Here is a 21,632-nt window from a genome sequence, read left to right as displayed (position 1 = left end):
CTACCCTTGTTTGCGTAATTCCTGTTAATTTAATTGAGGCTTTTACAATTCTTCGCTAAGTAGTGATAAATGGACTGCTTTCAGGCCAGCACTCGTGTTTCCGTGATGGGTATTGGACGTTATATTGTGGCCACTTTTAAGAACTGGTAAGCTGGTAATAAATCAGCGGTGTGGAAAACATTATTTTCTCAGCTGGAATCTTTCACTTTGAAAAGTAAATGCAGAAATGTGGACCTAGTGGTATTTGCTTTGCAGAATCTGTCACTTTAAGACTCTGCCTGGACATTTCAATTATGTAAAAATATTCTCTCCAAAGCCCTACCAGTCCCTACGTTTTGTGTGCAACGAAATCACATTAGCATAAAGTAGGCTACTTAACAAAGTCAATGAACGTAATTATTATACTCCTGACATTAAAAATATGAACAAAGTTGTGTGAAATATATTGTCCTTTATTGTGTGGTTTGGGGCCCAGTCGGGAAAGTGTGTATGGATGTGTGGGTTCCCTCCCCCAACTATACCCATTTGAGGGGTGTTGTGTTCCCCATCCCACACAACGTGGTGGCGGCGGACAGTCGCCAAGGGTCCAACAAAACCGACAATGAGGCCCTTAATAATAGCAAAACTTTTGCACTCACGACGTGTGGGCCGGCAGGAATAGCACTGGTTATGGGCTTGTATCTCATTTAAATATATTACAAGTGAACTTTTCCGAGAGGCGTTGATACGATGTTGCCCAGGAGTGATGGCAATATGTTTGTCAAATGAGTTGTGTTTAAGATTCTGTTAAGGAAGTGTGAAAAGCAATTAGATTCAATTATTTTTAAGGTTGGGGTTTACTTTGAACGAGATTATTTTTCAGAGTAAATAGTTCTTGTGGTCTAAAGTTTAAAGCCGGCTATGCTGCATTTTTCAAGCTAGAATTGGCTCAGATGTAGAGGTTCCTGTTTAAGATCCTTGAAGAGCCGAAAATAGGCTACTATTCCTTTCTTTCGATTCACTTGTGAGTTAATTTGAGCAATTCAAATGCCCGACCCAGGCCGAGACAAAGGCGCCGGCCAAATTGCATTGCACAATCAGCGCGATTGCCACCAACTACGGACTCTGGACTCCGGACTCCGGAGTTTGGCCAAAAGCCCATAACAGGCATAGAAACGAATGCAATTGACGATGCCACAATTGAATCCCTACCAGAGCCAGAGTCGTATTCTGAGAAAGAGTCAGCGTCCGAATGAACTGGAAACAAATTTAGCTACTTTTTGGACAGCACTTTAAAATTTTTAAAATTTCAATTGTTATGTTTTCAGCAAGTGCTTTAATAAATACTTCAAAGAAAATTCCTTTCTAGAAAAACATTAAAGATTAAGGAAGTTTTTTTCGCCGCCTGCAGTTTCGGAGAACTGCTAAACAGGCCTTTCCAGCTAGCAGCTAGGCGAGAATGAACAACCTTGATGCATGGCAGACATCTGCCATTGAAACGTGGACTCGGGGAGCCGTAAAGTTTTAGGCCAGAAGTCCGCAGTCCGGGGCAGGGCCACTCATCAGGCAATAGCTGTTGATCAGGGCCAATAGCACGGAAAATTTCAGCGATACCGAAATTGTTGTCTTACGAAAAGTAAAAGCAAACAAAATTGGCACCCAACCTTGGCGGGCAAACTGTGCGACCTGCTGCCATTTCCAGTTACCATTAGCCAGTTGAGGCCATGTGGCAGGACGAACGAAGAAGGAACAAAAAATTCCAAAAAGAAAACAAAACTAAAAAAACATACAGCTCCTGTGCTGCATGAGCGAACTTGGTAGCGGTGTCGTCGCCGTCACCGTCGCTGTCGCCGTCTGACGATGTGTAAACTGGCGAAGTGACAGCAAATGGCGCGGAAACTGTGTATGTGCGCCAACGTCAACTAATCGTGGGTGAACAAATCTTTATATACACCCCGGAGTATATATCCCTGCATATACGAATGACGTCGTTGCGTGTGGCAATGTTGTAGCCACGGGCCACGGACAGGTTGTTGACGCCACTCGATTGCAGGTGTGTTTCAGCCAGGATGGCATTGGCGTCGCGCCGTCAGTCCCTGATTGCTTTGACATCCACGACCCAGGGCTGGGCTCCAAACTAATAGATTTTCAGGTAGAAGGTAATATAACTTTTAATTGAAGGAGGTTAGATTTAATAAAAATGGCATGTCAATAAATACCTTGCAAATATTTCACCAAAAGGCATCTCTATAAGCATATCCGTGTGCAAAACACCTTGTGGGGGCAATCAAGACCATGAATATGCAAGGAAACTTGCGAAAACTGCTAGCGAGTCCTTTTCACCTTTCGCTTTCGGCTGCCATTTTCTCTTGGTTTGCATCTGTCATAAGCTGCGCTATTGGCGCTTTCCGATGTCGGAAAAATGGCGTTATTGCTGGCTAATTTCCCCTGTGCATGCTTGCTTGTTAAATTGATGTATAGCAGCCGGCCCAAGTACGCCCCAAGTCCATGGTATCCGGATCTGGGTTCAAAGTGGCAAGCCGTGTTTTCGGCAAAAAGGGCTGGCGGGGCGAGAAGGCTGTGGGCAGCAGGCAGGAGCATAACTGAAAATATTGGGAAAATAGCATTGGTCGGTGGACACAACAATGCAATGGTGGCACCTGCCCTGGCCCTCACCACTACCCTCCATCCAGTGCCGGTATTTGCGGACGGGTTTTTGACACAAATTTTGCCGATGACATGTTCAATACACAGAGCTGCGTGCCTAAGTTCGCTCATCCGTATTGTTGTGCCATGGAGCCCCGACTACATGTGGCCTCCAATATTTGCAGCCTGCACGTGTTTAGGGTCGCCACAGCACCGAATCCAGGATAGAATGGAGTGGGTGGATGTATGTGTGAGCCTGTGATGCCCTGTTAGCTATATAAATGGTTAAAAAAATGGATCAAAAGGATGGGATTACAGGATCAGTTCTTGGAGAGGGGCATGCCTATGTTCTTAAAGAAAATATCTATAAGTTACAGTTCCCTAATAAGATCCTAAAATTAAAATTTGAAAGAAACTATAGTCTCGGCTGTTTGTCGCCGATTCTAGCCGCGATTTTGGGCAGCACTATGGAGGGAGTGGGAACGCAAACTTCATTTATCACATACCCCTGTAGTACCAAAAAATGGAAAGAAAAGGGCTCTGTTGTGGAAAAGCCTGCCACTCTATGGTCTAGGTTTTTCGCTTTAAGGCATTCTGGTCGGTTTAAATTTGCATTTCTGCTTGTCAGCGGGTGTCAAATAAATTTGACAATATCTACCATTTCTTTGTTTTTTTTCGTTCTTGTTTTCTGGGGGCCTTGCCTACTTCCGTAAGCCACATTATCCTATTAAGGGATTTAATGGAGTCACACACGCGCGGGCAACTTTGTCTCTTCATAAATCTGAGAAGCCAGCACAGCGGGTAATTCCCTTCGAAGCGTAAAAAACGAGGAGAGGGAGGAGCCCCTTATTGTTTGATATATTTACCCCATATTGGATATTTATGCCTTTCACTTACCAGGTACCGCATGGATTTATGCCTCAAGCGATTATGGCAAACGGCCAAAGTTGCCACCCACGGGCTCAACTTTTCCATAGTCCTCTCAAATTAGCCACCAGCTTATGCGTGTGGCACTTAAATTATTTTATCTTTTCGGCACCACAAAAATTTATGAATTTCACAAAGTTTGTGATAACACCCAAGGGACCATTTTGGGGCACACTCGGCCGATGCAAAACAAATCGTTATCCGGATTCCTTGATGCTCCTGCTTAACTTGGCCAAGAAGGATCTTTTATGTTGCGAGAAGTAGTAAGCTTGGTTGGGGGCATTCACTTTAAACCATGCCATTGAGGGGCTTTAATTGATGCTTTGTTCCTTTAGGCTGTCATCTCTTGCCCCTAAAGGGATCTCTTGCCCCTTTAGGGATCTGTCAAAATCTATAAATGGCTGAGGGCCATTCTTTTCTAGAACTATTTTTCTGGCATAGTTTTTGCAACTATGACATGCCACAAAAAAAGACTTTTCAATGGGGGGTTTATTGCTACATGCATCGCCCTATACATGGAAAAAAATTTAGGGTATAACATTAGTATATAAAAATGGTCTTTTTCTACATATATAAAATTAATAAGGTGTAAAAGGAACGAGTTAGAAAACAAATGCAATTGAAGGGTACACTTTAATGTTACGAAGTTCTTTCCGTGCATAGTGCCATGGAATCATGGAATTCGTGTTCTGACATATCAGAGCAGGCTTGCCACACGTGTCGAACCTGTGTAGAAATCTCAGAGCTTCTCGGCAGCCCCCAATCCATAAACCATTGAAATTGTTGATTTTCCCATTATATATGGTATGTGAGCTGTGTATTCATAAATTTCTGGGCAGGCAGGCTCTTTCTCCTCGTTTTCATTGTGTTAGCTGTCAGAGGTTAAAGCCTAATGGTTTTTGTCTTGCAACTTTTGCAAATGCTTTGAAAAGCAATTAGTACTGACAAATGCCTGCCTTGACATTGCTGGAAACTGAAGACATTGCCTGTCATTGCGTTGGAAAACAATTTATCATGAAAGGTTTAATAGTGGGTAGAAACAAAGATTGATTGGCTGGGATGGTGGTGGATGCGCTTTAGCGATAATTTAAAATGATTAAACTTAAATTAGTTTGTTTGTGTGTGTTTTTTTAAATTGGTTGTGATTGGAACGGTCATCATGTTGGCCTATCGGATCATTTCGTTACCCCTCCAGATGAAAAGGCCCTCCCAAATCAGCCATACTAGGTCTTCCTGTTCGAAGTGCATTTAATTTAATTTCGACATTTCTCCGCACTCAAGCTAAGTAAACCAATAAAGCGCAGGAGGCGCCTGAGACACAGCTTCGGTAAGGGATCTAGAGGACCTTGCCCTGCACCAAAGTTGAGTAAGCTGACTGATTAAATTTACACATCGAACCGCAACTGTTGCACACGAAAGAGTAATAAAAAGCCCGGAGTTTGAGAAGCACATTTTATATCCTTGCCAGCAGGAACAAAGCTAGGGAAGTCGGTGCATTAAAGGAGGAAATCAATTCAAGCCTGCCAGATGGCAGGATGGTTGGCCTTCTCTATCGTCAATTGCCTGGAGCGGGCTTGGTTGTTAACATTTTTATAACCTGACCGGGCGCACGCTGCGTATGAGCAATGCCCGGGTGAAGTGCACTAAATGCACTGAATTAGGACAAAAATGAGAAAATAGCCCAATATTCGGGCCAACTCTGAGGGGCTATTCCAAGTATCTCCAGTGGCAATTTAGGGAATTTTTTCTGTGCCAGTTTTGGAGGAAGGATCGCTCACTTCAAATGTTAATCAAAGCTGGACAGCAGCCACTCATCCCACTTCATCCCAGCAGCAGGATGTGTCAAGTGTAGCAATATTGATGTGCAATCTCGAGAGCTGCAACCACACTGCTCAATTTGCATGCCGCATGCCTTGGCCCAGACCCTCGACTACTCTCGAACTGGTCTGCAATTTCAAATGCATTTTCAATGCAGAGCCCGGACGCCCGCGTGGAGAGCCTTTACATGGTCCATGCATAAATTCAAATGTTTTTCCAGCCAATAAATGGAAGCTGGGCCCGTCCTGGCCTGGAGAGGACTGGTCTGGTCTGGCCTCGCCTGGACATTGTCTCTAAGATATATGAATCGGCAAACAAATGGTTAGCAATTTTTCACGAGGCCACATTATGCATCGACTGCATCGGCTGCGATCAATACGGTTTGTTAGCATAATGGGAAAATGTCCGACGTATGCACCGAATAATATATGATGTCTCGATTGAAATTATGTTTGCTTTCCATAACCCCCTGACGGTCTCGGAGATACTGACTTTATCGACTAACTGTTGCAACATTTTAAGAATGAATTCGAGCCATCATTAATCATTCAATGCTTTGAAACATTAGGACATCATTGATTCCATGTGTCAGTGAACTGTCTTTTAAAATATTTCCACTCCCGCCACTTCCGATGTCTCATTTGAAGCAGCTAAATCAGAGCGAACTGATTCCGCAGCAGCTTCTGCCTTACAATGCAATCAGCAACAATAGCAATCCGAATCCCGTAACCAAACCACTACGGAAACGGAAGCAATTTTCATTTGCGTTCAGTTTGGTTTTGGCCTGGTGTCGCCCTTGCGGTCGCTTAGGAAGTGCTCTACGGAAAAGCGTGAAAGGAAAGCCAAGCACATGCTCGGCGACATGTTACCAACATAATTTCAGCTGCCGCACACAATGGAGCAGGATAAATAGGACGGGGTGTCGCAGGAAAACCGCAAATGATGCAAGACTGAGCAGTGCAGTAAATGTGAATTTTTATTAAATAAATTGCTCGAGAGAGAAGCTTACCATTTTGGCGGTTTATCCTTCCCTTCCCCCTTTGTCACTGGAATTTCACACATATCTAGTTATTTTTTGGTTTCATAAACAGTCACACTTTATTATGGAATTCGGTTATTGCTGTGTAAAATAAATACAATGTTCCATCTTATGCTTATTTATTAAAAATGCCAACTTCAAATATTGATTGGAGGGAAAAAGAAACAAATTAAATCGCTTGGGTTTCTAGTGGGCTCTTTTCAAATGATTGTTGGGGGTTTAACCATATAGATTTATATCCTTATATCCTTGCCATGCCTTACGATCAAATTTTATATGTGTCTGGGAATCTATGCATCTAACTACGTGCTATTTTTATTTAAATGTTTACTTTTAAATTCTCAAACAGCGGCTGCTCAATTTTGAATCGCATTGGCCAAATATATAGTACAAATTATTTACCATTTTCGCTTACTTATGAATTAAGACTTATGTACAGAATACGCTTGGTTTTTCTTCTTTCTTTTTTATCACATTTGAAATGTGCCAAAATGAGTTATTTTTTATCCTTTTTCTATACAAGTTTTGCATATAAAAAATGTTAAAATTAAATTACAAGTATCTTATTAGTGAAACACTGGTAAAGTTCTTTAATTGCAAAATGGCAGTATGAAATAATTTTGGGCCATGATGATAATGATCGAAGGGGGAGTCGCAACTCGCGACTCGCGGCTCGCGAGTGATTAATGAACTCAATTGCAAACTCAAATCCTAATTACTGCACTTCGGGATGACCCCACATCGCCATTAATTATACACCCTGGCGGTCGACGGCAGGACCTGATTTGGCCGTTCTGTCGGTTTATTCGTTCAAATCTCCTGCGGCTTACGTCGGTGTCGTGCTGAATGTTTGCTGGGCAAACTTGCTGTTCTGGGATGCTAATGCTGATGCAGCTGCTCCTGTCGCCGTCGGTGCGGAGGAGAACGAGGAGCTGGCGGGTCCCGGCGAGCCCCTGGGTCAGTTAACGCTGACCAGCGGCTCCAGCGTGCTGCTCAGATGCACCAGCTGCTGCTGCACGTCCCGCAGGCTGGCGAGGCTGCCATCCAGCTGGTGGTGTGACGGCGGTGGCGGAGGCGGTGGCAGTACTACCACCACAGCCTCGGCTGGGGTGGGCAGTGGCAGTGGCAGCGGCAGGGTTGTGCCTGAGTGGGTAGGGGCACCGGGAGGCAGGACCGTTGCTGCCGCGGCCACAGCTGCCAGGGTTGTGGCCGAGCCGGGTGAATGTGACACGCTGTACATCAAACTGCCCATGTTCGGGTGGTGCTGGGCCATTTGGGGCGGCGGCGGGGCAGGAGGCAGCATCATCTCGTCAATTGTGCAGACGCGATCGTCGACTGGAAAAGTAAAATTAATCTCCTTGCCCTTTTCCTCGGCGGAAACGCCTGCGTGAACAGGAGTGCTGCCGTTGGGAGGGCTCCGACTCTGCCCATTCGTCTTAGCTGCTCCGTTTACTTCTGCTTCGGCTCCTGTGGCTGTCGCGGGAGACGTGGCCAGGGTCAATGTGGTCGTGGTTGTGGGGGAGCTGCCATTTCCCAGCGTCGTTATTGTGGCAGCCTCAAGATTCTTTTCCAGGCATTTGCTATCGCCTGTTGGGAGAAGTTAAAAGAAAGCATGATAAAAAAGTAAGATTCAGAAAGAACAAAAAGTTAGTAGGTATTATGGTATTTAATATTCAATATTTGGTAAAAACTCAAATCAATTTTCATAAATTTTTCATATTTTCCATTGTATATATCTCGACAACAACCGATTGGGAAAAGGAACCATTTTTAAAAGCTCTGGAAAACATTTGCTTTTTGACTTCCCTAATCCTTTGATGCAGATCGAAGGAGATTAAAGTCCTTTTTTAATGGAATTCCATTACTTCATTTTTTTCAGAAGCGAGTCTGTGCATAGTTTGGCCATTGAACAGCCGTTAGTGGAACGAAATTCAATTTAAAAATTAAAAACGCCGTTGATGGCGATATCTGATGTGAGTGAACCTTAATCCTTAATCCAATTTCTCAACCTGTTACTTTTATTTGAACAGCGCGATGAACTGATTGACTCCTGCTTTTAAAATCAAGATTCGGTTACTAATCTTTACTTACTGCCATTTAAGTGGTCCTCCCTAGTATAATAACGAGCACGATTCTTCGAAAAGCAGGCTACCAAGGACAGTATAATGACGGCAATTAGCACAAAGATGATGCCACCCAAAATGGCCAGAGTATTGAGACCGCCTGTTGGAGAAATTAAGAGGGATTTTAAAGATAATCAGATTTGCATTGTCATGGCCTCTGTTTTTTTGGATAGTAGGTGCAACACTTGAATAAGCCCTATAAGTTGCCAATTATCAAACTCTTACCATGCTCAAGAAAGTTATAGGAAGTGCTGGCGGCATTCTGCTCCTCGTCGGTGATGAAAGTTAGGCACTTGTGCAGGCCGTTAATATCCAAATTATTTATTTCCGATCCGCGCAGGTTTTTAGGCAAAAAGCAACTGGGATACGTATCCCATTTCCATTGCAACTATTCGTTAAAAAGACAAGGAAAAGTGTGGAAATACAAGGGTGAGTGTGAAAAGCGTATCATGTTGGGCATCATCAATCAGCTCCGGCAATGAAAACTAATTGAAATCGAATTTTTGCAGCGCTTGCCGGCTCTGGCAACGTTTATTTTGGTTGTAACTGGAATTTCACTTACTTGGCGGACGACATTTATTAATTTTCCCATGTGACATTCATCGCATATCAGAGGATTGTTGTCGAGTCGCACGTTTCGTATGCCTTGGATTCTGAGGGCTGTGTCCTCGCTGATGCCATGTAATTGATTCCGAGATAAATCCAAAAACTATTGGGCAAAATGGAAACGAGGCCAGGAAAATGGCCAGAAAAGTTCAATTAAAAGTGCATTACAAAGCTGGCTGGACCAAGGGGATGGGGATGTTGAACTAAAGTTTAATTTTTATTGGAAAAGTCTGTTGGTGAAATGACAATTAGCTTAGGAGTACGTAGACTGCACTGAGGGAAAGGGAGACCTAGGAGGCTTTTTAGATGTCCTGAAACTCATTTATAACTTAGCCTTATCCTGAAAAAATTATATTAATTAAGTTATTAAAATACAAAAGAATGGTATAAATAAAAATAGAGTGATCCTTTTTTTGTAGTGTAAAAAACACAGAGGGACGCTCCTACAATCAGACAAAACAATTTGGTAATTTTTGGGCCAGCCACAATAACAAGACCCAAATGGCTTGAGTGAAGTGTATACACAATTAAATTCAATTAAAATGAAAGGCTTAATGGCTATAAAATGATTGTTGTTGCTCCTCCGGATGCTGTAGCTGCTGCACAATAAATTTTGCCATAGTCAACAGCAACAATAACAGAAAATTCGATGCCGGCACGGTGGCAACAAAGGATCCCCACAACCCAGCAACGAAAACAATCCGCAAGAAGCGATTGCAAGGACAACAGTTGGAGAACAAAGACAGGGGGATTCGGGAAGAATGACTGACATGGGGTGACAAACAACGGGGGAACGAGATGGACAACAGAATCCTCCTCGTTCTCCGGGTGGGTTGCGATATAAAGCCACGGCTTTGGCTTGTTGTCAGAAATGTATAAACAGAAATGGCAAACGCTAACGAAAACTGCAAATACCCCCATCCTGTCCCGTTCATTCCATTCCATTCCGGGTCCCTCAATTCCAGTAATGGTTCTGTACTGTGTTGTGCTGTGCCCTCCTGTCGCAATGTTTTACAATGAAATATTCTACAAATTGGCTAGAAAAGAATCAACAGTCTACATACGAAAAGGATACGAAATCACTGGACAATAGATCTCCGGTCTAAATGGGTGTGCTCCGTACGACATTTCATTCAGAATTATTGCCTAGGTGAGCAGTGACTGACTTACCTCTAGTTCACGACAGGGATCTATGACCTCCAGGGCTGTGTTGTTCAAGGAATTGCCGGAGATGTTGAGATACCTGAGCTGCTTGAAGGGGTGTAGAAGGCCAACAGGCATTTGGCCCATATCCGCAATGGCCAGGTGGGTTAGTTGGGGTATGAGCTGGAAAGAACAGGTTTGTATAGGTTTGTAAGTAAGGAAATAGCTCAACGACAAATTATAGTAAAATATAGATAATTGAAAATCATAAGATGGGTACTACTGTTGACCTACCTCAAAGGTTTCTCTCATTTCTCTGAGATCCATTTGCACATTGCCGCTTATGTTGAGGGTTAGCAAATTGCTTAAACTTCTTATGGATTGCGGCTCGAGACGCACCAATTTATTGTAGGACAGATCCAAGAATGTCAAATTAGTCAGCTGAAGAAACGAGTCATTGGGCACTTTGGCCAGCCGATTGTACGATAAATCTGTAAAGAGTAAGAGGATACCAAAGGAAATAAAGAAATTGAAAGGAATTGGGAGTTTTTAAAGGAAAGATGGGATGAGTGTGACGCACCCAAATGATTAAGACTCTTCTGCATCCGAAAGAGTTGGTCCACCACCACGGACAATTGATTGCCATCCAGAAGAACTTTGGTGAGTCGCTTCACATCCCTGAACTCGTCCTTGTCTAGGAACTTAAACTGCGAGAAGCAAGAAAATAATTGGAAAAACTCTTCAAAAGGGCGCGCAAGGAAAAAAGAAAGTTGCGGAGACAAACCTCGTTGCGTCCCAAATCCAATTCGCTTAAAAGCGGCAATAAATTGTACATCTGTGGATTGATTTTTTTCAGCTGACAATTGCGGCACTTGAGTACTTTGAGTTCCTGGCAAAACAAAACAATTCAAAGCCAAGTTAGCAATGGCTTTCAGCATACAAACACGAAATGCAACTCACCGACACATCGCGAAACACATCCGGCTGTAAATCCTGGAGCGGATTTCCGCTCAGGTCCAAATACTTGAGTCTGCTCAGCATGAAGAAGTTGCGCTGCACGAGCTCCACAATCGAGTTTTCGGCCAAATTAAGACGTCGCAGATCCTATTTGAAGAGAAGTGCAGGAGAAGAGGGCAATTTACCAAGTTTATTACGGCACGCACTGAATTAATAATATATTTTATGATCATGCTGCACAGCTCCAGCTAATAATTCATAAATCAGGCAAATACTGCCAGGGCACGGTCCGGAAACTGCCAAAAAAGTTGCAAGCGTTGCAACTGCAAACTGAAAGTGCAGTGGCAGTGGCAAGTGGAAAGCGGAAAAGTGGGAGAGGAAGTCGCCTGGGCGCAGTGCACAGAGGAAAACAAAATCGAAAGCAAATTGAAGACAACGAAACTACTAACTTCTGTGCACTGGCACTTCCGTGGGAAAGTACACCAGAAGAACTTAAATTCAAGCACGTACAACTTTTCCTTTTGGCCCAAAAAACAGGAGGAACGAATTTTCAGTCCCGGCAGTACCAGTCGCGGCAAAAGCACCACCAATACCAGGCTATTAAAAATGCCACACAATTTATTACAAGCCGAATGTGCTCGTGCAAAAATTGCAATCATCTCTGAGATACAAGTTGCGGCTGATGCGGGATGTAATAACTGCGACCGAATGATATTTCTGTTAATTATGGTGCACATTGCTTTAAAATACGTTACGAGATTCCACATCGGACAGACTGGCAAGCAAAAGGATATCGGTTATACTCACCGTCAAATGACGAAACGTCGAGCTGGCCATGCGTAATATTTTATTTTTTGATAAATCCAATTCAATCAAATTGTCCTGGCCGCGAAAGTTGTTTTCCGTGATGTTTGTAATGTTGTTCTTCGACAGATCTGCAGGTGACAGCCAGAGATACAAAGTAAATACATATGGAGGAATAAAATATCTGTAAAGGGGATCGAATTTAAAGGGTCCTCGCTGAAACTCGCGGAAAACTAAAAGCAAGTTCCGCATAAAGCAAACTCAAAACACATTACACATACGCCCCGTTGTCTAGCAGAGAGCCCGAAGCAAGGCCACGCCTCCTTGAACATTCTACAAAATTAATTTAAATAGAAACGGAAAAAGGAAACCAAAAGGCAAAAGAAATGCCAATTGTTTCGCTGGCGGAAAAAATGCTCAGCTAGCTGCAGCTCTGTTTTTGTAGCATGTGTAACTTCTGGCTGAAGCGAGCCAGAAAACATGGGGAACCTGCCTCTCCTCCAAAAAATAAGATCCGGGCATGTAAATAATTGGAGGGCAGGGCAGGACAGGGCAGGGCATGGCAGAAGCTGTAAACCGCCAGCGGGAGGCGGAGGCGTACATAAAGCACAAATAAACAAGTTTAAAGCCCCAACGATATCGGAGCATTGCTTTCATTGGGTTTTACACTTGCTTTTCGCCTCCAGGACCTCAGACCAGCCAACCAGCACAATCTTATTTTATTTTTCGGGCGCTTTTTGCTGTTTGGCGCATCAATTTCAATTTTATTGACAAGACAACCATCACAAGGCGCACAGTGACGAAGATTAAATGCCCTTTATCTTAAAATTTGAGAATTTAATTTAAAATTCAGTATTGAGGATTTTAGACTAACAAAGTCCCAGGTATTCATAAAAGAAATCAACTAATCTAACGAGTTCCCCCGCACAAAATAAATAAGAAATGTAAACGACCCTAGTACGTCCTGTTGTAAGTCCTGCTGTATCCTGTGTTGTCCTTTCTCGGCCTGCCACTGGTGTGCTCATTTAACGTTTTGCAACGCGTCCGCTGCTTTATTTGCGTTTGCATTTCAGGTTTACGAGGCTGCAGGACAAATGGATGGCTTCGTCTCGTCCTTCGCCCCCGACAGTTCCCATATTATTTGCGTATCAGCGAGTTGGTTTTAAAAGCGCGTAGCAGCTGCTTAAATTGAAATCGCTGCCCTTCCTTCCGATTTATGTGTATCAGGGCGAATTTAAGAGCCTCTCGGCCTCGTAAAGGATTGATTACTCACCTAATATCCGCAGATATTTGAGGCCCCAAAACGACTCGGCTCCGATGGCCGGCAGGTTGGAGTCTGTTATCCGCAAGATCTCCAGCTTCATGAACTGTCTCAGAGCCGGGCCAATCGTAATGGAGTTGCGGGGCCCTCCGATGATAATAACCTTGACATCGACGTCCAACTCGTTGGCGGAGAGCAGGGAGCTCAGGCCACCTGAGAAATAAAAATACAATTAAATGCAAACAGTTACAACTAGTTGAGGTCGAGTGGCCCGGCCGCAGCACTTGAACTAATTTTATTGTGCCCACGGCTGTAAGCCACGAATTACACGGCAAATAAAAAGTTGAGTCCCAAATTTAAATAAAACTCGCCCAGTGTTCGTGACCCGGCCGTAAGATCATTAATTGCAGACCCAACCTGGGGGTGCACCTTTTTCTGGAGTGCGGACAATGCCGGGCATTGGCATGGCATCTATTTAGAATTTTGCGAGTAACTACGAATAACTACAAGTACTAGCAACTATAGTAAACGGATCCCAGTTACCATTAACATTGCATTTGTATGCAGCACAATTTCAACATTTCGCTCACTTTCCATTGTGCCATAGCTGGGGCTTCTGAATTCGGATCTGGGCTTTATGCATTTTGCATGGCAGGGTTTGCCGGCCATAAGTATATATGTGAAATAGCTGAGGGTGAAGTTGCATTATAATGCGCTCATTGTTACACCAGTTTCTTCTTTTTTTATATTTTTATTTTGTTGGCTGAGCACGCTGCGGGAATTTTCATAAAAATGCTGAGCATTAACACTGATTGTAACATATTTTAACGCGCACCCAGTTTTATTTTGTAGCTAGCCTTCTGTTTACGAGTTTTTTGTTTATTATTTTTTGTTCGGCGGGGTCATAGTTGAAGCAAAAGATAAGGGTTGCTCATTAGCTTAGCTGCGGGAATTCTAACAAATTGCAGCTTAGAGAATATTAGTAGAATTTATTGCCCACAGACTTGCAGCAGGGAAAACCTTTAAAGCGGTTCATGTTTCTGGCTCTGAATAGTTGCAAAGTTTTGATTAAATATGAATTTAGGTCCCATCACCTCTTTCCCAACTCAGTTAAAGTCTTGGCAATAATTAAAAGCCCTTCTGGAGTCTCTGGATTGAAATTAAATCGACAGGAGCTCCGCATTCAAAGCCATTCGAGGACCTACGATGTGTGTGCTGGCCAAACAAGCGTTAAATTGAAATTATAGATTTTCGGTGAGGGTGGGCGAGTGCAAAGAAAAGTAGATGAGCTAGGAGGGGAAACTGAAAAAAAATTGGAAAAAAAAATCCCCAGCCACAGCGTCGACGGCAAATGACAGTTGAACAAATTGAAATTGTCAGACATTTAAGGAAAATAAATGGCCGGAGCTTTAAAAGTAATGTCCGGGGGATCTTCCTCATCCCTATCCACATGCTCGTCCGTGGATGGCGTGTGTGCCGGGAATTTGCGCAAATCAGAGCATCTTATCGCACCGCTGGAACTGTAATTATGATAGTATCCAACAGAGTGGGTTGTAGTCCCACGACCCACGTCCCCGCCTTCAGTGATTTTGCATAATTTGCAAGCGCTTACGGTTTCCCCCATTTTTCTTCTTTCATCCGCCGTAGTCGTAGTCCCGTGTCCTTATTGGTTTCGCCTTTTGCATTTATTGCGCCACTTACCTTTTGTACAGATGGCCTGATAACGATCCAAGTCGTCCATGCTGCATTGGCATTCAATGGGGCATTTCCTCCTCGTGTTGCTGAACATCGCCGGCATTATGCACAGGCTGAACAGCAGCCACTTGAACAGCATCTGTCGGGGACAGGCCGCAAAATGGGTTGAAGTCCAAAGAAATGGAAAGAAAGAAAGAAAGAACCGGAGAGATGCAAAGTTATTTCAGTTTTTCTTCAGTTTCTTTTCAGGCTGTGGTTAGAGAATGCAATTAGTGGTGACTGTCTTTTGTGGGTCAGTGTTTCCAGTGGGAGTCTGGCAATGAATATTTTAATATAGGCTAGTAGACATTGACATGCAGGGAAAGACCTATTGAGAAACGAGATTCCTGTAAGCTTAGATCCTAACCTGTATCTTACACTATCCTCCCAACTATTTATCTGTTTGATTTCTGCCCTCAATCACCACAACTGCTAATCTGTATATAAAACCGCGATGCCCAGACCTCTCCGATGCACTAACTAACTAACTCCCGCCCGCCGAAGAGCCATTCAAATTAAAATCAACGTGGTGTCACATGTTGACATGGTTTCAGCTGCTCCCGCACTTGTCCTGGCACTGTGCTACACAATTTTTTTGTTTTCCATACGTGCACAGCAAGTTTAGTGGTTTTGTTACATAGATTCGTTCTGTTTTTGGGGGCAGGAGTGATTGTGATTGTGGGTTGGGGAGGGTATTGTGTATACGCCGTGTTGACCTCGGTGATTTGTGGTCGCCACCGGCAGGACACTGGGACACTTGTGCGCCGCGGCCAGCGATAAAGTGCGGTGTTGGTCTTGCGGTTCCGATGCAGTCCAACGTGCTGCATAAATTAGCCGCAGCACATTGTGGTTAGAAAGCAGCGTCCCAAAAAAAAAGAGATTTAAAATATTTACCGTAAACGACGAAGGAAAAAACAGAATATGATTATAGGTTTCAACCTCCAAAAATTAATATTTCTGAACTTTCATATATTCGATGAATTTCTTTCAGTGTCACGTTAACCATTTTCAATTTGTCTAAAAGCCAAGATCTGAAATGCATTGGGAAATTAAATTTCGGCTGGCTTGGATGCGGACGCGTCGGCTTTTCTTGCAGACATTCCGGAGGACATGAGAAAGCCTCAGGATTTATGTGCAGGAGCACATTTTTCATTTTACATATTTTTGGGGCGAAAAATGCAGGAGGCCGAAAGAGTTGTCTGGCTGGCAGTAACTGTCAAGTTTCTGGCTCATCGTAGGCACCTTATGCATTGTGCTGGTGCCGGATTTGTTGTCAGGATATTGCCACTGGGCCCGGCTGAGTAATATTTCTGCAAAGTTGCTGCGGTAAAAGTGAAAAATTGCGACAGCCTCCGCCACAGCTCGGCCTGCCAGGACACTTTTTTCCACTCAAGACGGCGAAAAGTTCCCCCAGCACTACTATACACACCCTTAACTCTTTATTCGCACTCTCACACTCAATTTAACATGGCACATAACTCACAATAAAGTTCCAAAACTGCATTCAAAAATGGAAGTTTTTTATAATGTATGCAGTGCAAGCAAGCGCACTCCCAAATATAAATCCATCCTTCGCATACGAGCGCCTCGAGGCAGGAATTTAAATTCAAATTGGGTGTCACACCTAGGAAATAATGTGCGCCGTAAATACGTCTCAAATGCATTACAGTGGTCGCTTGACAGCCGAAACAAGCATTTCAGTAGGAGCTTTAGAATTGAAGAAACCTTGATTAGTGGAACAAAATTAAACGCCCTTGTTTCCATTGTCAAGGCTGGGAAGCCCCGGCAGCAAAACACTCAAAAGTTCATTCCATCGACATTGGTTAAACCAACAGTCAGAGATGGATGGCCCAGAAATCAGCATCTGCCAGACTCGTTAGCCACCCGAGACGATGGCTAAGAGCACGCGAGATGCGCCCGGACTCCCGGACACCCGGACTCCCGGACACCCGGACTCCCGGACTCGGGACAGCATCCAGCCAGCTGACGTCCTACACGCTCCACTTGGACTTTAGGCCAACTTTTGGGCTGCCTGCAGATGGCGCACGCGAAGCCGCCAAAAGTTGTGGAAGAGGAAACGAGTGGCGCTCCGGAGCAGAGTAGTTGCTGATATCGGCTTTCAGCACATGGTTGGCGCTCTGCCCATTTAAGCGCTGGCAACAATATTGTTTTCCGAAGGCAAACAGGAAGCACTCCTGAGGAACAGAAACAAAAGCCTAGAATGGCTAAGGAAAGCAGAAATTACTCATACGCCTACAGTGCCCCACGACGGATGTGGCATTTAATACGTTCGCTGCTCTTGTAATTGAATATGATAAATCAAAGCAACTCCGGGTCGCAGCGGAAGTGGCTGGAGTAAGTAAGCCATTCTCTAATTACACACACAATAAACTCTCATTTGCCGGCCAGCTGAACGACGAACGGTATTAAATTTGCTAAAAAGAGCCGAGGGGATGAGCCCTACGGCTCAGACCCAGGACCGATTCAAAACCAAATAAATCTCAATACTTGCCAAGGGAGCAAAATCAAATTACGTTAAATTTTGCCCCCAAAAAGAAAGCAAGAAAATCAGAAACAAAACGTTCCGAAACATCTGGCATAGCATTATGAATTATGCCCGCTGCTGGGCGTGGCCGATTTGCGCCTTTGGCTGACCGACGAGGGCAACATTAAAATTCATGAACACATTTATTGCCAATTACTGCAAGGCCCGGCCACGTTTATATATACAGAGGCGAGAACCAAGTTCCAGAAACCACACACACTCACTGCGGCCTCTCCCCGTGGAACTTCGCAGCAAAAGTTGGTAACAAAATGTTTTCGGACCCGGTTGGCGTGATTTCGTTGGCCTTTTTTTGTTGGCCCCCATAAATTGATAAATTAGATTTACGCTCGAGAAATTATATTACAATATAATACATATTATTTCCGTCTGCAGATTTGTTTTTTATTATTGTGCTGTGTGCCGCCAAATTATTTTAAAGCCGGCGAATATTTCATACATCAGTTTCTGATGTTTCGACTCAGGACACTTAATTTATGGCCCCCCTTTCACATGAGAGTGGAATTGTTGAATTATGGCCTTTATAAAGACGGGCCGACGCAGAAATGTTTGGCGATTTACTAAACCAAAACTGTTGATCGAGCGAAATCTTAAACGAATGCCAACGCATTTTGTAACGAGCCTTGAAAAATAATATTTTACTTCCATGTCCTTCGGATAAATTAAGCAATTTGCAATCCTCGTGTGTTGCGGCTATGACGAGCATTTTTTATCAATTTCCAAAGGCCCCCGGCTGCCAGTAAGCTACCGGGATTGAGCAAAGTGGTGGTGGCGATGCGTGATTATGCCTCGGCACAGGACACTAGGAAAAATTGTGTCCTATGCTTGGGTATAATAATAGAGCATAAGTCATAAATCTGAACCAAATGCTCCACAATAATAGTGCTTAATATTAATGTTATAATTATTACGGAGAAGTAGATGCATATTTGATTTCAGTGTGAAGCTTCGAGGAGCCAGATAGAAGCCGGCATGGTCACGAAAGTGTTCCTCGAACCGCTTTCGTCGCCGTTATCCTTGCCTGCCGCAGGATATAAAAGACTTGAGCGATTAGTTGCAGAACGTGCGGTGCATGAGAGCGAAGAGCCAGGCACTAGGAGCCAGAAGCCTGGTGGCTGGCATCCTTGGCCCGGTATCAGGCGGAAGCCAGCAGGCAGCAGGCATCAGGTCAAGACTGGAGATGGAGCCGTGGATGTAGCTGGGAAATGGAATTGGCCACGTGCTGGCCAACATCGCATGCCGGGCTCACATAAAGCTAAGCCCCGGCAAACCGCTGAAGAGCTTTAAGCCACGCCGACGACCTTCCCGGGGATTTACATGAGAAAACCAAATTGTCGTTTATGGATACACAGGGACATCTGTATCTTGGGGATATTGGGAATGAGGGCCATGACTCACACGTGCCCGATTATTGCCCGGGTGCAATTGTTGTTTACAAACCAGCACCAGCACGTCCCACCTGCTCTTCTTCAAGTCTCCTCCCACACCTCCAAAAAGAAGAGTATTCTCCTTGATTTATTTTCACACTCAAATGTGAGAATTTTCATGTAATTGCCTCTGTGTGAACACGAGGAAATTTATATATAAAATGTCCGGGGCTAACCCCGGGGTGTGTGCAATCAGCTGCAGATTTTGTCGCTTGTTTTTTGGGTCATTTGGTCAATGCGATTAGTTTCGGCCACACCCACAGAGCCCACAGATTGTGTCAGTGTCTGTGTTTCCAAGTCTGTATCAGTGTGTGTGTGTGTCTGGGCGGAGTGTGTGGGTGCCCCATGCGGAAGTGTGTCCATGTGTCTACGCAGCAGCAGTAGCAGAAGCCAAGCGGAGGGGACGACATTAAGCTGACATTGGCCAATTAGGCACGGCAAATGAGCAGCAATCTTTAGAGGCAATGATGCCTAAAACAGGGATTAGTGTCCCCGCCTCCACGCACACCTTGACCACCGATATCGAAGGGACAGTGATTGCCCTGTGCCTGCACTGAGGAAAGTTTCAGGAATTTATAATAAGGTTTTATACTTTCTGTTTCAGAATGATTATGAATTTCTATCAGACTATTCTTCCAGTGTAAAGTCTTCCCCATTTCCTTAAGATATTGATTCCAATTTACTCTACAACCATATTGGTCTTCGAGGGCATTAAAGGGAATTTTCGATGAATCCGTCTTCCTTTCACCAGCTCCAACTTCACTTCAACTGCGTGTGGCCAGCTTCCCCCGATTCCTTTCAGCTTTGTTATTTTATTTTTGTACTTGTCATTTCGAGAACCCTTCACTACCACTTCCAGGCTGTCTTAGGTTTCACTCTGCAAAGCGTGGCGAGATATTAACTTTCCACTGACCGACTGGCGAGGCACAAACGACATCGTCATCGCCATCGTCTTGCCCGCGGATTTCTTTACCCGTCAGGTACAGAGCGATGTGAGCAGGGCGGGAAGTGGAGCTCACCTGGCGGGGCCTGGTCATGGTCACAGTTACAGGTGAAGCTACGGCATCATCTCCTTTTGTTTGCCTTCTGATTGCATTTTTAACGCTTCACGCCAGGTGGGCGCATTGTCTCGGGCCCGCTTTTCAGAGCCCACCTTAATTGAATTTCAAATGCTACAGAATTAAAGGAGAAGTCCGAGTACACTCGCCGGATTATGGTGTGCTAATGGTAAGTTGATTGAATTAAAAGAAAGTTGATTAACTTAAAAGGTCCATTAAACGCAGCCGCTTCCCTTCGCTTAACTTTCAATTATCCTCGCACCTGGAATGCGTTTACATTCGCCGCTTCCCATTCACAATGCCCAGATTTATTTTAATGCACTTTTGATGTGCGTTTGTTTGGAGAGGCTTTAATTTTAAATGCACTTTAATGCCACTTGAGCTGACAGCAGACAGTGGACCGCGGACACCGGGTGGAATTTATTTTTATTCAATTGCCCGGCAGCCAGATGAATTTTACAAGGTAATTTCGCAAATGTTTTAAATACATTTTCTGGCAGGTGTGAAAAATATTTGATTCCACCGAAGACATCCACTATTCAGAGCCCAAAATGCTCTTAAGGATTATCTGATGGCAGCGGGTTTCGGCAAACCGGAATTCCGGAAAACTTTTTGCATTACAGCAACTTAAAGTTGGACCTTTGAGAACTTTTTTATTTGTCAGACTGGCTCGGGTTAAAGGGCGCCAATTTGCCGATTCAACGGCGACTTTTGCTTCCATCTTTCAATACGTTTGTTGCTCTGTTTTATTTGAGTTGCTGGACGGAGAAACTTTTGCCTTGTCCTTCAATTTGGTAAAGCAAATTTTCCCATTAAGCTCTGCTTGGCTTCCAGGGAAGCACTCGAGACTGCAGACGGCTCATTGTAGATGATGTTTAAATTTATCATTTTTTAATGAGACTCTTAATTACAGGCCGGCAGCCAGGGCCTGGGGTGGAGCGTGCTACAAATAATGCTACATCGCTAATTGTTTCCGCTTGTTCATTTGGCCAAGGCCCTCGCCAGAAACACGGGCGCACAAAACCTCACCTCGAAAAGGACACAAAAGGAGCAGCTCCCTATATCACTTTCCCACAGAGGGGCGGCCGCCCAGGAGTTGGATTGTGTGTGTCTCTTCTGTCGACTAAGCCGTCTATCTCCCAACCACATTCCCAGCTCTAGACAAACACACACTCCGGGAGAGACAGACTCCCGGAGTCTGTAACTTATTTGCGACGGCAAGTCACTCCAATTAAATCACAGTCTTTAAGTCGTTTGGCCCAGGACGGGCCGAGATCAGACAGCTTTGACTCTTTAAGGCTTTTAATTTAATGGGTGAAATAAATAGTTTTCTCTTTAACGACACCAGTGATGTGTGCTGGCCACACGTTGCACATTAATAAATAAAATATTTCCTTCATTCATCATGCAACCAAAAATACATTTTGATTAGATCAAGTGTTCAACGTCACTCAAAATTAGTTGAAAAGGATTTCTTAGTTTTGAATATTTGCCAGTATTTTGTTATCACTCTCTGTCCTCTGGGATTCGGCTTAAATTAGATCGTT

At 44.1% G+C, this 21,632-nt stretch overlaps 1 protein-coding gene and 1 long non-coding RNA gene across 2 annotated transcripts in view; one reads left to right on the top strand and one right to left on the bottom strand.

The window, feature by feature from the left end:
• Positions 1 to 3: 3 nt before the first annotated feature.
• Positions 4 to 9,136, top strand: LOC26515337. The gene is made up of 4 exons (XR_001408575.3): positions 4 to 146; positions 8,289 to 8,382; positions 8,440 to 8,961; positions 9,042 to 9,136. It is a non-coding gene; the product is annotated as an uncharacterized LOC26515337 (long non-coding RNA).
• Positions 6,439 to 21,632, bottom strand: part of LOC6497628 (insulin-like growth factor-binding protein complex acid labile subunit) — a 45,702-nt gene continuing 30,508 nt past the window's right edge. The window contains exons 4-15 of the mRNA XM_001961640.4: positions 15,005 to 15,137; positions 13,316 to 13,516; positions 12,046 to 12,173; positions 11,242 to 11,385; positions 11,066 to 11,170; positions 10,862 to 10,988; positions 10,576 to 10,772; positions 10,309 to 10,464; positions 9,095 to 9,241; positions 8,758 to 8,920; positions 8,501 to 8,632; positions 6,439 to 7,996 (exon numbers count right to left, since the gene is read on the bottom strand). Coding sequence (XP_001961676.1) covers positions 7,368 to 7,996; positions 8,501 to 8,632; positions 8,758 to 8,920; positions 9,095 to 9,241; positions 10,309 to 10,464; positions 10,576 to 10,772; positions 10,862 to 10,988; positions 11,066 to 11,170; positions 11,242 to 11,385; positions 12,046 to 12,173; positions 13,316 to 13,516; positions 15,005 to 15,137 — 2,262 coding nt within the window. The 3' untranslated portion in view covers positions 6,439 to 7,367. The remainder of the gene's footprint in view (positions 7,997 to 8,500; positions 8,633 to 8,757; positions 8,921 to 9,094; positions 9,242 to 10,308; positions 10,465 to 10,575; positions 10,773 to 10,861; positions 10,989 to 11,065; positions 11,171 to 11,241; positions 11,386 to 12,045; positions 12,174 to 13,315; positions 13,517 to 15,004; positions 15,138 to 21,632) is intronic.

Source organism: Drosophila ananassae, chromosome 3R, assembly GCF_017639315.1.
Source record: "Drosophila ananassae strain 14024-0371.13 chromosome 3R, ASM1763931v2, whole genome shotgun sequence".
Taxonomy (NCBI): domain Eukaryota; kingdom Metazoa; phylum Arthropoda; class Insecta; order Diptera; family Drosophilidae; genus Drosophila; species Drosophila ananassae.
This window is presented reverse-complemented; position numbering and strand designations above follow the sequence as displayed.